The sequence below is a fragment of the Passer montanus genome, unplaced genomic scaffold (genome assembly GCF_014805655.1).
Source record: "Passer montanus isolate IOZ18808 unplaced genomic scaffold, ASM1480565v1 scaffold8, whole genome shotgun sequence".
NCBI lineage: Eukaryota > Metazoa > Chordata > Aves > Passeriformes > Passeridae > Passer > Passer montanus.
Genome location: NW_024373256.1, coordinates 8,014,081 through 8,029,107, shown reverse-complemented (window position 1 = coordinate 8,029,107; position 15,027 = coordinate 8,014,081). Strand labels below are relative to the sequence as shown.

The following is a 15,027-nucleotide window of genomic DNA, read 5'->3' as shown; positions in this document are numbered from 1 at the left end:
TAATCACTGGGGAGGAAAATCCTCACCAGGCTGTGCCAGGGCAGCACCAGCGTGCCCACAAGCTGTGACATCCATGTCCTGTGTCACAACAACCAGCAGCACGTCTCAGGAAACAATCAAAGTAGGAATAAAGGGGATCAAAGGGTCAGAGGTGCAGGCAGGCCCATCCCTCCCCACTGCCACGCCAGGGCTGGGGGCAATATTGCCTCCAAAGCTCAGAAATGGGGTACAAGGAGGGTAAAGACTGTTTTGGTTCACTCCCAGGCTACATCACACACACTTACCCCAGCTTTCGTTTATTACAAAAGAAGGTGTTCAACCCCTAAGAAAATCAGTGCCATAAAAAGGCCCTTGGGAATCACTCAAGTGATGTGCAGGAAAGGTGTCAGAGTCCTGCTGCTGCCCAATTTCCCACTGCCTGCACCACAGAGCGAGTCAGAAGGGAGAAATTCAAGATAACAAGGGAGTGAGGGGTTATGGGAGATGCAGAACAGAAAAATAAAGAAGTTCAGGCTGGAGTCTGGAGCTGCTCCAGGCCATGCAGAGTCTGGGACCGTCCATGCCGAGAGAAAGGGCGTGGCCCATCTTTCATCAAGCCAGATCCACTAGAAGTTCATTAAGGAGGTGAAAACTCCTGTTGTTTTCTGAATTTTATTTGATTACTGTGAAACAGAAGACACTGGCAAGGACAGAGGGCTGATTTTTAAGTAAAGACCCTGGAGCCAAAGGAGAAACACAGAGGGGGTGGGAAACAAAGCCCCTATTAACTTTAGTCCTGACTTTCAGGTCATGCATGTTCAGTTCTTTTTACCTGGAAATGAAGATGTTAATTGGAGGTGACAGCTTTCATTGGGCTCCCCATTAGCAATATTTTTAACCACAGTAGGGCCTAGATCTTCAAACACTTTCCCAAGGGAAGGTTTTAACCTTTCTTTTGAAACATCTCATACCCCTTGCAGGGAGAAGAGACAGTTGTTTGGCTCGAGGCATACCAATCCCCAGCCGTGATGAACTCCCAGCTCCTCGGACAGGAGACACAGCAGGAACAGGGAAAACAGAGCTGGGGAGGGGCAGCCTGGAGCCGAGCCTGGCACCGTGCAGCAGCATCTCCATCCATTCCAGCCCTGCCCTTGGGGCAGCACGGCCAGCCTGTCCCCACCCCTGGGGGACACCGTGCCCCAGCACCGTGCTCAGAGCCAGGAGCTCATCACACACGTCCTGCTCCACACCTGGCTCTCCAAGCCCTTTTCTGCCACAGACCACATCGACTTTATCCACCCTGCTGCATCCGAGAGCTTTCTTTCAAACAGCTGGTTTCTTCACGTACTGTTATCATCCATGCATAATTTATCATTTTCAGGTGAAACAAAAGCCTCTAGAAAACATCCAATGCTGAAATCCAGACCTGAAGACTACACAAATGGCTAACTTTCCATATAAATATATGAATAGTGTGTACATTCATTTCAAAACTACAATAAAAATTATATAGTTTCATTCATATGTATTATCAATTTTATATAAATATATATATATATATATAAATACGAAATCAGGGATGACAGCACTTTCTTATTTTAGAAACTTTTTCCAGCACACACATTCCACTTACAACACCATTATTACCCCACCAAATTTTCCAGTTTCTCTCCAAGTGGAAATACAGCTGAAAGCTCCACTGCCATCCGAGGAAGCAGTTCCAAGCTCCCAGAGGAGCCTCAGGGAAAGACTTTGTTTTGGAACATTGTATTTCTAAGACGGTGCCATCAAGGGGGACCAGACCATTTTATGGCAATGCTTTACTCATCTTTGCAGGCAGCAGCTGAGATGGCTCAGACCCTGTGGCTTTGCCAGAGCAGGGACAAAAGGGACTCATGGCTCCCAGGAGGGGACGAGGGGCCCCTGCAAAGCCACCTGGGTGCTATGGGCTGTGAGGGATCAGAGCTCACAGCCCGGGGTCCCTGGGGAGCACTGGAGTTACTGTGTCTGACTGGCTCCAGCAGTGCCTTTGCAGCTGTGTCCCCTAAGGAGAAGCCTGGTTTTCCCTCAATAGTGCTGCCTTTCTCTTGAGTTCTGGCACCAGCACAGCCCCACTTACCCCCAAACCCTGCAAATCCATCCTTGTCCAAGCAGGAGTGCCCCATCTCCACACAGAGCAGTTCAAACAAGGCACAGGAGCTGCCACAACCACACACACCTCCCCAGAAACATTCACCTGGGAGACAGAAGTACTTCAGTGGTGCCAGTGCAGCAGAGGACATCAGCAAGGACTTAGGGAGAGAGCATCACCCCGCTAGGGCACGGGGCTGCAGCAAACACTGCCAGCTCTCCCCAGCAGGGAGAGAGGGGCTGTGAGGATGAGCTGACCCCAGCTGGGGCTGTGTCAGCCCTCCCCTGTCCCCAGCTGGGTCACTCCTCCCCAGGCAGCCAGGGCCACCCCTGCCTGCTCAGGGATGCTGCTGGGCTCTGGGCACTGCCTGGCCCTCGCACCCTCCACGGTGCCTCTGTTGCTGGGGCCAGGGAAAGGGCAGCGTGAGCACACAGCCTGCCCCAAAAACAGTCAGGGTCTATAAAACAAACACTCCTAGGCAGCTGCTTCCCCCCAACACACAGAGCAGGTTGGGGAAAAAACAACTTCTTTCACACAAAGCCCCAAGCCCTCAGGGAATCACTGCTACTCCAGTGCAAGAAAGACAGGGGAGCCTCCACCTGCTGTTTGCCGTTTATTTTAGCAGAGAGAAAAATAACATGGACAAGAGGCATTTTGCATAACTTAATAGAAAATAACACTTTTCCTCCACTCTTCACAAATCAACAGGCAAAAGCATTTCCTACACACGGCTATTTTTGGGTGCTAACAGTTTGGTGTATTGGTAAAATCATGGGTTTCCTCTAACACGCTGTGATGGCTGATCTGAAATCCAAAGCCACACTCGGGCTTGGGGGCTCCTCTGCTGTTGAATGCAGCTCCTGTCAGTGCTGAGTGCCAGGCTCATCCCCACCATCCTCCCAGCAGGGATTCTGCAGCAGGCACTGGCTGGGGCTCCAAGCAGCTCCACGGCTCTCCCAGCCCTGCCATGGCCTGACTGCTCTAGCCCAGCACAGCTGGAGAGGTGACCCAGAATGAAGGGGGGTGTGGGAGCACCAGCAGCCTCAGTCCAGGGCCAGGGAGGGGATCTTGATATATATATATAAATACGAAATCAGGGATGACAGCACTTTCTTATTTTAGAAACTTTTTCCAGCACACACATTCCACTTACAACACCATTATTACCCCACCAAATTTTCCAGTTTCTCTCCAAGTGGAAATACAGCTGAAAGCTCCACTGCCATCCGAGGAAGCAGTTCCAAGCTCCCAGAGGAGCCTCAGGGAAAGACTTTGTTTTGGAACATTGTATTTCTAAGACGGTGCCATCAAGGGGGACCAGACCATTTTATGGCAATGCTTTACTCATCTTTGCAGGCAGCAGCTGAGATGGCTCAGACCCTGTGGCTTTGCCAGAGCAGGGACAAAAGGGACTCATGGCTCCCAGGAGGGGACGAGGGGCCCCTGCAAAGCCACCTGGGTGCTATGGGCTGTGAGGGATCAGAGCTCACAGCCCGGGGTCCCTGGGGAGCACTGGAGTTACTGTGTCTGACTGGCTCCAGCAGTGCCTTTGCAGCTGTGTCCCCTAAGGAGAAGCCTGGTTTTCCCTCAATAGTGCTGCCTTTCTCTTGAGTTCTGGCACCAGCACAGCCCCACTTACCCCCAAACCCTGCAAATCCATCCTTGTCCAAGCAGGAGTGCCCCATCTCCACACAGAGCAGTTCAAACAAGGCACAGGAGCTGCCACAACCACACACACCTCCCCAGAAACATTCACCTGGGAGACAGAAGTACTTCAGTGGTGCCAGTGCAGCAGAGGACATCAGCAAGGACTTAGGGAGAGAGCATCACCCCGCTAGGGCACGGGGCTGCAGCAAACACTGCCAGCTCTCCCCAGCAGGGAGAGAGGGGCTGTGAGGATGAGCTGACCCCAGCTGGGGCTGTGTCAGCCCTCCCCTGTCCCCAGCTGGGTCACTCCTCCCCAGGCAGCCAGGGCCACCCCTGCCTGCTCAGGGATGCTGCTGGGCTCTGGGCACTGCCTGGCCCTCGCACCCTCCACGGTGCCTCTGTGCTTGCTGGGGCCAGGCAAAGGGCAGTGTGAGCACACAGCCTGCCCCAAAAACAGTCACGGTCTATAAAACAAACACTCCTAGGCAGCTGCTTCCCCCCAACACACAGAGCAGGTTGGGGAAAAAACAACTTTCACACAAAGCCCCAAGCCCTCAGGGAATCACTGCTACTCCAGTGCAAGAAAGACAGGGGAGCCTCCACCTGCTGTTTGCCGTTTATTTTAGCAGAGAGAAAAATAACATGGACAAGAGGCATTTTGCATAACTTAATAGAAAATAACACTTTTCCTCCACTCTTCACAAATCAACACGCAAAAGCATTTCCTACACACGGCTATTTTTGGGTGCTAACAGTTTGGTGTATTGGTAAAATCATGGGTTTCCTCTAACACGCTGTGATGGCTGATCTGAAATCCAAAGCCACACTCGGGCTTGGGGGCTCCTCTGCTGTTGAATGCAGCTCCTGTCAGTGCTGAGTGCCAGGCTCATCCCCACCATCCTCCCAGCAGGGATTCTGCAGCAGGCACTGGCTGGGGCTCCAAGCAGCTCCACGGCTCTCCCAGCCCTGCCATGGCCTGACTGCTCTAGCCCAGCACAGCTGGAGAGGTGACCCAGAATGAAGGGGGGTGTGGGAGCACCAGCAGCCTCAGTCCAGGGCCAGGGAGGGGATCTTGCAGACAAAGGGGAAGGCTCTGCCACAGGCGTTGTCGTTCCAGGAGCGCAGTGCTACCCTCCAAAAAAACACAAGGCATTAGCTGAAAAATGGCAAAAGGAGGAACCATGCACTGCCCTTGGGACCAGGACCCCTGCCACGGGGGGAGGCTCTCCCTGGATGTGCTCCCATGTGTGCCATTCACTGCCGTGCTTCCTCCCAGCATCCTCACCTGGGGGTGTGAGAGGGGAGGCCAGGCCCCAGCTTGGACTTGGTAGTGGAGGGGCAGCTGCAAACACAGCCCTGTTCCCCCAGAATTATCCATGGGTTGCCCGTGGACAGGACATTTAGGTACATCTGGGGGGCCTGGACACATCTGGCTGGTCTCACCAGCAGGGAGGGTGTGAAGTGGGATTTCTGCACAGGCAGGGTCTTGTCCCACTTCAGCAGGATGTCCTGGCCCAAGCATGGGAGAGGATAAGCTGGTAAAACAATGAGTGCTCCCACAGGTTTCCCATGGGGGAGGGGAAATGGGGAAATTTGACCTTTGACTAAATTTGGTAATTCTTCAAGGCAGCTGATGCTCCTGCCCTGCTGCTACTATGGGAGAGGGAGATGGGAGCAGAGGGAAAATGAGTATGTATGCATCTATGTACATGGTGAAAAGGAAAACACCTTGAACATAATACTAAAAAATTAAAATGCAAAACCTTGCCTGCCAGCAAGCTCTTCAGAAAAGCAGGAGCCACAGTGGATTGAATTTATTGCCACACAAATAACACTGAGGTGCCCTGGGTGCTCACCACTGCTGTGTCTGTACCAGATCTGCACGCAGTCCTCCTCCTCGGGGATGGAGTGGATCCCATCGTCAGGCTGGCTGCCATCCCAGTAGTGGTAGTCGTAGGAGGAGCCATCTGTCCACTCAAAGTGACCCTCCTGACAAGGCCAGCAGAGAGAGGCTGTCACCAAGAGCTGCAGAGGGTGGGAGGCCACCCCCATGTAGTCCCCACACCCATTCCCAGTGCCACACAACCCAGGGACACAGACAGACACCACTCAGCAAGGTCCAAACAGCACATCTGGGTTTTACAACTGGAAACTTGCCAAGAACAGCCCCAGGTTTCACAGTGTTCTCACCAGGGGAAGCCCAGAAATCAAATCTATATATTTTTAACACCCCTACCCAGTTCTACATTCCTTTTTCTTTTCATTCTCCATTCTTTTTCCAGTATCTACAAAAAAATTGCTGACATGAGACTGTTCTCCTGATGGTCTCAATTTTTCTTTCTAACATATTAGACTATATTTCCAACATGTCAGCTTTCAAAAGTCACAGAGTAGCACAAGAGAGCAATGGAACTCGGTGGTTTTTGACACGGAAGACCTTTCCAGTTTATTTGCTCTTCTTGGACCAGCAGTACAATACTCTTTCTATTAATCCAGTAATAAAATGTGATATGAGTAATTATTGATTAATCTATTAACTCTGGTAACACTTCTCTTTTACAAGCAGACTGGAATGGGTGAAATAACAAGTTTCTCCAAGTGCTGCACCACAGACTCTATGCCACCTCCTGATTAAAAGGTATAAGGAGCAAAGAAGAAAACCAAGTGGCTTTCCAGGAGGAAAACACAGAGAGGTGAACTTTTCAAAGCCTTTTCCCACAGGATTCCAGGGAGCTCCCACCTGCCGTAGGTCGTTGAGTCCGGTCCAGATGTCGGTGGGGATGCCAGGAACACGGCTGTTCACCAGGTCGTACACAAAGACGTTTTCTTCCCAGCTGGCAAAACAGAGCAGTACAGGGCAATCAAGAGGATATGTCAGCAAATGGTCAGGTGTGTCCCTAAGCACTCACCCTACCACAGGACCCATGGGCAAATGGTTCCCCTGCTTCTTACTGCTGCTGGCTACTTTCCCAGGTCTGTGCAAGAGGAGCATAGTGCTGGTGAGAGCTGGGGGAGAGGGAATAGGGAAAAAAGCCTGTGGAATCTTGTGTTACTTCTATCCCTTTTTCAAGAGTAAAAAAACAGTTTGGGGAAATTTAGGGAATACTATGCCAGTTTCCCTGCCAGTCCAGGAAAGGCATATATTTTCTATATTGCCTTTGTGTGACCTGTGCATCAACCTGGATTGGGCTGCTGCTGCAGAGGGATGTGCAGGCTGCAGCTGATACAGAGGCTGTGGTGTGGGAATGGGACTTTGCCTCCAGTTTCCTTCCTCCCTAGGCTGTGTCAGGGTAGGATGATGTTTCTGCACAGCTCACCTGTGGATGGAGGCCAGCTTGGCTGACCTGATGCCGATGGAGAACTCGGCACAGTAGAGGTCGGCTTCAGCCCAGGTTTTGTTGATGGGGAAGTAGCGGTAGCAGTGACCCTCGTACTCCGTCCAGAAGAGTGGGCAGGAGTAGGCATGGACAGGCTCAGGCATGGCTGGGGGCAGAGCAGAGGACACCCAGCAGCTGGTGGTGAGACAGCTTGGCCAGGAAGCTGAGCAGGTGATGGAGGCAGCAGTGCCCAGCCCTGCTCTCCCACCTCACCCAGGCAAACAACCACCAAACACACACAGGGAAAACCCAGCTGCTGCAGGAGCCACGCAAAAGCTTGCAGAAGTCAAAACATGTTTTAAATGAGTTGTGGGTTTCTCAGATTCTGCATCTGCCTAAATCAGGGGGGACATTCCAAGCTGGCTTGACATCATTTTAGACAGAGGATGCTTAAAATAAAGGCACTGACATTTGCTACTGGGACAAGCGAGATAAGGGTTCCTTTTGTCTCTATCAGCACCACTGGAGCCACTGTGCTGGGAGGGGAGCTGACAGCCTGGGCTGTGGGGTTATGGCCGTGTTCTGCCCTCCTGCAAGGACAGCCTGCATCTCCTCCCCCTGGGAAACCCCCCTCCTGTCCCTGTCCCTGTCCCGGGATGCAGCCGTGCACGTAGGCACTGGATCCCAGCCCAGGAGCAGCCGGCAAGGCAAGCGTGCAGCCAGCAGCAGTGCCAGCCCATCCAACAGATATCCCAGCACAGATAACAGCCCATGCAACAGATATCCCAGCACAGATAACAGCCTATCCAACAGATATCCCAGCACAGATAACAGCCCATGCAACAGATAACAGCCCATCCAACAGGTATCCCAGCACAGATAACAGCCTATCCCACAGATATCCCACCACAGATTACAGCCAGGCCACGTTGCTGCTCCTCCTCCCCTGCCACTTTTCAGCACAGTGGGGAAGTTGCCCCCAGAGAGGCCCCTGTAGGGGCAGGATGTCCTTTTGGAGCCTTTGCTGCTGTCTAAACACAGCAGTGGCATTCACACACTGCTCCAGCCTCCTCCATGTTCTGCTCCCCCTCGTGTGGGGAGGATGCAGCACTCGGGACCCTCAGGTCTTGGGCCACATGGACTAAACTCTCTTAGCTGCTGGTTTGTGAACATGGGGGAATTGCCAGCCCCCCTGAGCCAGCTCCCACATCCCCAGGGAGCTGTGCTTGGGGTCAGTGCTGCCGTGGAGGCGAGTGGGGCAGTGGGCAGGTGGGTGTGCAGGGGTGAGGGCAGATGTCAGATGCCATCAGACTATCCAAGCAGGTAACAGCCTCAAGCCCAGAGAGGTCAGGGTGGTGCCTCCAGCACTGAGGGGCCGGGGGAATGGCTTTCCCTGAGGTGGGAAGAGCAAAACTGCCAGCAGCAGTTGGATGTGGCTGTGGCAAAGGAAGCAACAGCGTGGAGAAAAAGAGAAGCAAGGTGAATCCAAAGCAGCTGTGTGAGCATTCACAGAGCCAAACCATTCCCCGTGCCAGTGCTGGCAGCTCTGGGTGATAATTTCATCTTTCATCAGCTCTTTCCACATGAGGATCTCTGATTGAGAGCCAGCCACCAGCCACCAGCCAGCCCATGGGGTCCCTGCTGTCACACCTCCCTCCCAGGTGACAAAGCACAAATGCAAAGAGTCTTTTTTTCCTCCTGAGCAAGGCCAAATCAACTGCCAAGCCCCGTGGGGCTGTCACCCCATGAACCTGCCTTGGGACCCCCAGCCATCCCTGCACAGGAGCTGAGACTGGGGCAGCTCTGCACCCGAGAGCAACAAACCCTTGAGGGGCTCAAGGGGCTCTCCCATCCTCAGCAGCACTAATTATGGGCTGTGGAAGATAAGGCCTGCTGGGCTGGGAGAGCAAAATAGCTTTTGGGGAGAGTGGGTAAGATAAAGACAGCTCAGCAGCAAGGCAGAGTTCAGTTCTCTGATTCACACCCGGCCATAACTGCACTGAGAAAAACCTTAGAACAGCCCTAGGAGACACAAATTACTTCACTGTAGCAACAGCAGGACCAGGAACTCCAAAAGCTGATGTGACTCCTGGGAGCCAAGCCTCCTCCCCTCATGATGCTGGCCAGGGTTTCTTGTCTCCACCAAAACTGAAGCAGAACAAGGGTCAAGCCTTCAAGCATGAGGCTCCAGCTTTACCACCAGGCCACAGGTGAGGCATGTACCCCAGAAAGGACAGCCTGGGATCTGCTCTTGGCTTGCAGAGACTCGAGGCTGCTGCTCCTTCCTGCCAAGGACAGCCCAGAGGTCTGTGCCAGACAAGGCACCACCAGCTGTTCCAGCAACTGGGGTTTTATTACAGTGCCTTGACAAAATCCTCACCTCTGGCAGCACGGTGGCAAAATTCACAGGGCTTCACCCAGCAGCAAACGGAGCCTTCACTCCCCAGTGCTAATTGCAGTGGGTGTCCCACTGTCCTGCCTCAAAGCCAGGCACCCCAATTCCAGGGAAAATCACCTTCATGTCTGCTCAGAGCAGCAGAGAGAAGTCAGAAATTGAGACAGCCCTGCTTTGTTATTCCATACTGGTTCCCATTAGGTAGCATTAATTTGATGAGCTTCAGTGAACCAGAGGTGCCTGAAGGAATTTAAGGTTAAATATACCAAAAAGGAAAATATGGGAGGTCAGCTTTTAATTAGCATCTTTTCTGTTCGGTCAGGATCAGAGGCTTTGTCTGTCTCTTTGGAGGAGAACTACTGGTCCCAGTTTTTCAGGGAGGAACAATTAGGGGAGCTGCTTTATTTGAAATATTTGTAGCAGAAAAACCATAAGAAATCTGATGTAGGGTAGTGAGTATAGGGGCCTACTCATGGCTCTACAGGAAAGCCTCACAACCCAAGACAGCAGCTGTGCGTGGTGTTTTGATCTAGAAGGTGACAGGGGAAGCATTTGGGGGCTTTTTAGACCAAATTCTCACTTTTAAGGGAAGTGAGGATTGGGTCTAAATGACCAGCAAAATATCAGCTCCTCCACACAGGGCAGGATCAGCACAGCCAGTGCCTGCAGCACGGGGGTCCCTGCCAACCCCAAGTCACTCCATCCATTTGTCCCCAAATTCCTGGTGAAAAAATGACTGCAAGAATCCTTTCTCCTTTTTTTTAAATTTTTTTTTTATTTACAATGCAGCAGTTTTAAGGGCAGGACCATATTTTAAAGCAGCTCCAGCAAAATAAATGTCCAGACTTGGCTGAGGATAAGATTCAGATCAAGCAGCTGTTACTAACTCAGAAAAGCTGGAAAACAAATATTTGGGGTCAGAAATAAAGTTTTGTGCTCTCTGCATTTACGTCAGTGCCAAATTGGATCTTTTCTATTTATTTATTTGCTGATCCCCACTGTAGAACTACCAGGAAAATCACTTTTCAAAATCTTACTGAAGCTGACACTGCTCTGCCAAAAAAGTTTCACTTCCCCAGTTGGCCTATTTCCAACTAGAAATAATTAACTGAGAAAATCCTAGCCAGTTCACAAGGGCTTATCTTCACTTCAGGATGCTACCGGAAAAAAAAACCTACCACCAGCTGTATGGCTCCTCTGGACTCAGCTGGTGTAGAGTAGGTTTGCTCCTGAAAACTTCATCCCAAGGAGCAATGCTGCCTCACTTGCAGGGATCTGCAGGTCTGAGATGTGAAATCTGAGGCTAGGGCAAGGTTGGCAAGAGATGCCCAGGCAAGGAAGGCTCCTGAAGGGCTGCAGCTCCATCAAAGGGTTTTGGACAGCAGACCAGCTTGGCTCAGTGCTGGCAGGAGATGCTCTTCTTGTTGCAGAGAATCAAAGAACTCCATTACATCAACAGCTTTCCTCAAACCTCAGAGGTGCTAGGAGACAGCCCCCTGGCACATCCATAAGCTACTGCTGCCATCTGACCTGAAAAGGCAAGTGAACCTCTTCAGCTCTTGGCAAACAGCTGCGTTTGGAGAGCGCCCATCAACACCCAAAAGGCTCATCTGAAATTCCTGTCAACAGAGAGGAGCTGAGGAGATGCTGTCATGTGGAAGTCTGGGTGCTGCCCAGGACACAGCCCCTCCACCAGGATGGGCTGTGGTGGTGACAGTGAGGGACGGGCAGTGTCCCAGCTGGCAGAGCTGGGCTCAGGACCAGCAGCCTGGAGCTCACCCAGCCACCCTCACCAGCTCAGGCCATGGGGAGCACCAGCAGCAGGGCTTCACCCAGGCTCAGCACTGCTGGAGCTGTGGGGAGCTAGAAGGGCGGGGTGAGACAACAGGGCTGGGACAGGGCACCCCCAGAACCCATCCCCAGGGTGACTTCAGCAGAAACTGCCTGTGGCTAAGCTGGGGGTGCCAGCTGAGCCAGAGCTCCATCCCACCACGTCCTCCTCATTGAGCAAACCCACAGAATAAGCATTTAAGCAGGGCGTTGGAGGGCAGCAGCATGTGGCAGGGACTAAGACAGTGCTGTGGTGTGATGTTGGGATGCCTCCACTCACACATGGCTTTAGAAGCAACTCCTTAAGCCCTGACATTCTAGTCACCATGGGCAAACAATGCCACCTTCATGTTACTTGCAATATTTGTTTTTCATTAACTGATGAAAGAGTCTCACACTGAGCATCCACCTTTGAAGGATCAGGGGAGGGACCTTGGTCTCAGTGTATCTGGGGTTGTATGGAGCTGCAGGGGAAGGTATGTCCACTGATGGACACGAATCCCACAACTGGGCAATATTTTACACACCCTGAAGGGTTTTAAGGCACATGTCACAAGTGTTCAAGTAAAATATAAAACATCAGTTGAAGCACATTGGGAGGGGCATCCTCTCACACCAAGGGCATTGCTTTGTAAAATCCTTTAATGAAACCAAGCTGGTTTCACAGCTTCAAATTCTCTGTATGTTTGGAGCTGTGAGGTTACAGCCAATACCAGCAGCAACGCTCTTGCAGCTGGCACTGACAGATAGAAGTTATCTTGCAGAGTTTTTTCCTGCTTAATTAGTTTTGGCAACGCTCCCACGGATTAGGCGTCTGGCAGGAAAGCCAGGCTGTATCGATCCCTTTTCTCACGATCTCACCAAACAGCCCTTAAGGAATCCCTTTCCACTCACAGTCCCAGTAAATCTAAAGTTCAAACAAACTTGGTGCAGCAGCTCTCACTTTCACTGACACCGTGGAAAAGTTTGGAAGAAACCTAAAGGAAATTCAGCAGTCAGTAACTGCTCGGAGCAAAGAAGGGGAGCAAAGAAGGGGAATAAGGGAGAATCCGGTGTTTCTTTCACAGGTAGTAAGTGTGAATAAACGAGGAGCCCTGATGGCCCTCAGCCTGTCCTGCTGGCCTGCATGGCACAGCCCTGCAGCCTCCGTGTGTGTGTCCCATCCCTGCCACCGGACCCACGGCAGGGCGTGTGGGCAGGGGCCAAAGAGCTGACCTGACACACAGAAACAAAGCCAGCCCAGAGACCTCCGGCATCCCCAAGCAAGTACCGGGGCTGCCCTCGGCACGTCCCCACGGTGAAGAAGAAAGTTGATTTCAAGGAAAGTCAGTGATTTCTGGCGCAGGGGGAAGCCAGCTGCCGGCCCTGCGGGAGGCACACGCTCCTCGCCTGCCGCCACCGCCGCCGATGAAGTCCCCGCGGCCGGCGCCGAGCACTCACCTTGGCTGATCTTGATGTTGGTCTGGGGGAAGGCCTGTGCGGCCAGCAGGGCGGCGGCGAGCAGCGCGCACAGCGCCCGCCCGCAGCCCATGGCCGGAGCCCGGCGCCGCTCCGCTCCCCTCGGCCGCGGGGGCATAGTATAGCCCCGCGGCTCCTCCGCAGCCCGCCCCCGGCCCCCTCAGCACAGCCCAGAGGGGACCCGCACCCGCGGCACTGCCCCAGCCCGGCCCGGCTGAGCCCGCCCGCCTCAGCGCAGCCCAGACGGGCCCGGGCCGGGCTCCCGGCGCTGCCCCTGCCCGGCTCGGGCGCACGCTGCCTCGGAGCGCTGCTGTCACCCTCCGGGCCGCAGGCGAGTGAGGACACCATCCCTCCTCGCCCCCCGGGGGCAGCCCCAGGCGGTGTTGAGGGTCCCATCCCGCGGCACCCCTCGGACAGCCGGTCACCTCGGGGTGACGGACGGGACCCCGCTGCACGCGGGGGCCCTGCTGACACCGGGGAGCGGCGGCTGCGGCAGCGAACGTGGGGAGGGAGGCCGCGGAAAGGCTCCCAGGGCTGAGGGGCAGTGGCGTTTAACACGTCAGTGCCCCACTGTGTGGAGCCTTTGGTTTGGTTTGGTTTCGGGGAGTGGGGTTTGTTGGTTTTCCTCCGGTTTGGGATTTTTTCCCAGAGCAAGGCAATGCGCTGACACGCTTAAACAGCCTGCAAGAAGGATCCCCCAGCTGTGCCCGGGGCTCCAGGGCTGTTTCAGGAATTCGCTCTGTGCCCATCTGTCAGGTCTGTGCTGGGTCCAAGCCGTCATGTAGCAGAAAACCTGATATGATACAGCAGTCTGTACCAATATACTCCAGCATGTTTCCTTCCTGTGGTCAGCATTTTGTTAGACATAAACTTCAGGTTTTTAAAAACACTGTATAAAATCCTTTTCTAACTGTTGCACTCATAAAGGAAATAGTACAGGCACAAATACTGTACAATTTAGTGGTCCTGTTCAATTTTCAATTTATGCCTTAAATCAGCACTGAAGGAACTGCTTAGGAACACTCTCAATGCTGCTCCCTTTTTATTCTTAGCTACAGATTAAAATTTTCAGCATTTTGGACCCATTTTTAGTGATTCAAGAATAAACAATTTGGGTGACACCAAGCTTTCAGTACAGTAAAGCATCCAGACTTACTCCAGAGACAATAACTCATTCAGTCAACTTTTCTATATTAAGTTTTCTTCATATTAAATAAAGCTTTTTAAGAACACCTCTCCCCTTCCATATTATCTGAAATTATCTGGCTCAAGGAAAAGCCTACTGCTACAGCAGAGCACAAAAAAATGAAGGAATTGGGATTATTAGAAGTCAAGGCATGCCTCTTGCCTTCTTTCCTGTGTGCCATCCTCAGATAAAGCCAGTTTTGTAAACAACTTTTAGCAAACTACGGAACAAAAACATTTGAGCATATTAATCTGTTCCCAAAGTGCGAATATCCATGTTTAAAGAGGGAGCAGAGATCCTGAATAACTTTTATTCTGGTTCCTAACATCCACACTCATGGCAGCAGCGTCCCCAGCGCAGTGGGGAGCACTGAGCAGCCCGAGGCACAGCCCTGAGCCTGGCACAGCTCTGGGCACCAGCTTTGCTCCCAGCACTGGGACAGCGCAGTGCCAGCTGCAGCTGCCCTTGGGGTTACCCCCAACCTCACCAAACATCAGATGTGCTTCACCTGCTGGCTGCAGCCCCAGGAGCACGGCCACAATTCATCCCTCCTGCTCCTCTCCCTGCCACGCTGCCCTGTTTGCTCCCCAGGCTGCTTCTGTTCTGCTCCTACTGACCTTCCCTCTGGGCACCCTCACCAATTTTTGGCATCCTGTGTACATGACTGTTCCTCCCTGTGGAACAGACACCTCGTGACTTCAAGGACCAACTCAGGCAAGATTACTTTCTGTTCACATTTCATCCCCAGTGCTGAGCAAAGCTTGTGTCTGCTCTCATGGATGTCCTGAGCTCATTCTGCAGTCCCACATGGAAGAACATTAATGTCAGCCACAGTAAGTGGTGAAACCACGGCCCCGTGCCTGAGCCTTTGTGAGTTACAGGAAGAGATCAGCCTCCTACAGCACTCGTTTGCCCAGGACTGCTCGTGGGGTCCCTCTCCACTGTGATTTTTTGATGAGACAAAGCAGGAGGACGCCAGAGAACAGAGATTTGCCATCAACTTCACTGCAGGACAGAGAAGAAATTCACCTTGCAGAGAGGCAGGTTAGAATTGATAGCCAGCATCCACAGTGTGCTCAGCCAG

At 52.6% G+C, this 15,027-nt stretch overlaps 1 protein-coding gene across 5 annotated transcripts; it reads right to left on the bottom strand.

Annotated features, from left to right (window-relative positions):
• Positions 1-2,727: 2,727 nt before the first annotated feature.
• On the bottom strand, positions 2,728-12,866 carry CLEC19A (C-type lectin domain containing 19A). 5 transcript variants are annotated; one of them, XM_039732272.1, is made up of 6 exons: positions 12,740-12,866; positions 7,075-7,240; positions 6,498-6,591; positions 5,614-5,746; positions 4,797-4,884; positions 2,728-3,145 (listed from the first exon to the last, which is right to left on the bottom strand). In XM_039732272.1, the coding sequence occupies exons 1-5, from the start codon at positions 12,828-12,830 to the stop codon at positions 4,805-4,807; spliced, it is 564 nt and encodes a 187-aa protein (XP_039588206.1). In that variant the 5' UTR covers positions 12,831-12,866; the 3' UTR covers positions 2,728-3,145; positions 4,797-4,804. The 5 variants fall into 5 exon arrangements, with proteins under 5 accessions (XP_039588206.1, XP_039588204.1, XP_039588205.1 ...); XM_039732270.1 differs by having other exon boundaries at positions 5,631-5,746; XM_039732271.1 differs by lacking the exon at positions 2,728-3,145 and having other exon boundaries at positions 4,458-4,884.
• Between the last annotated feature and the right edge of the window lie 2,161 nt (positions 12,867-15,027).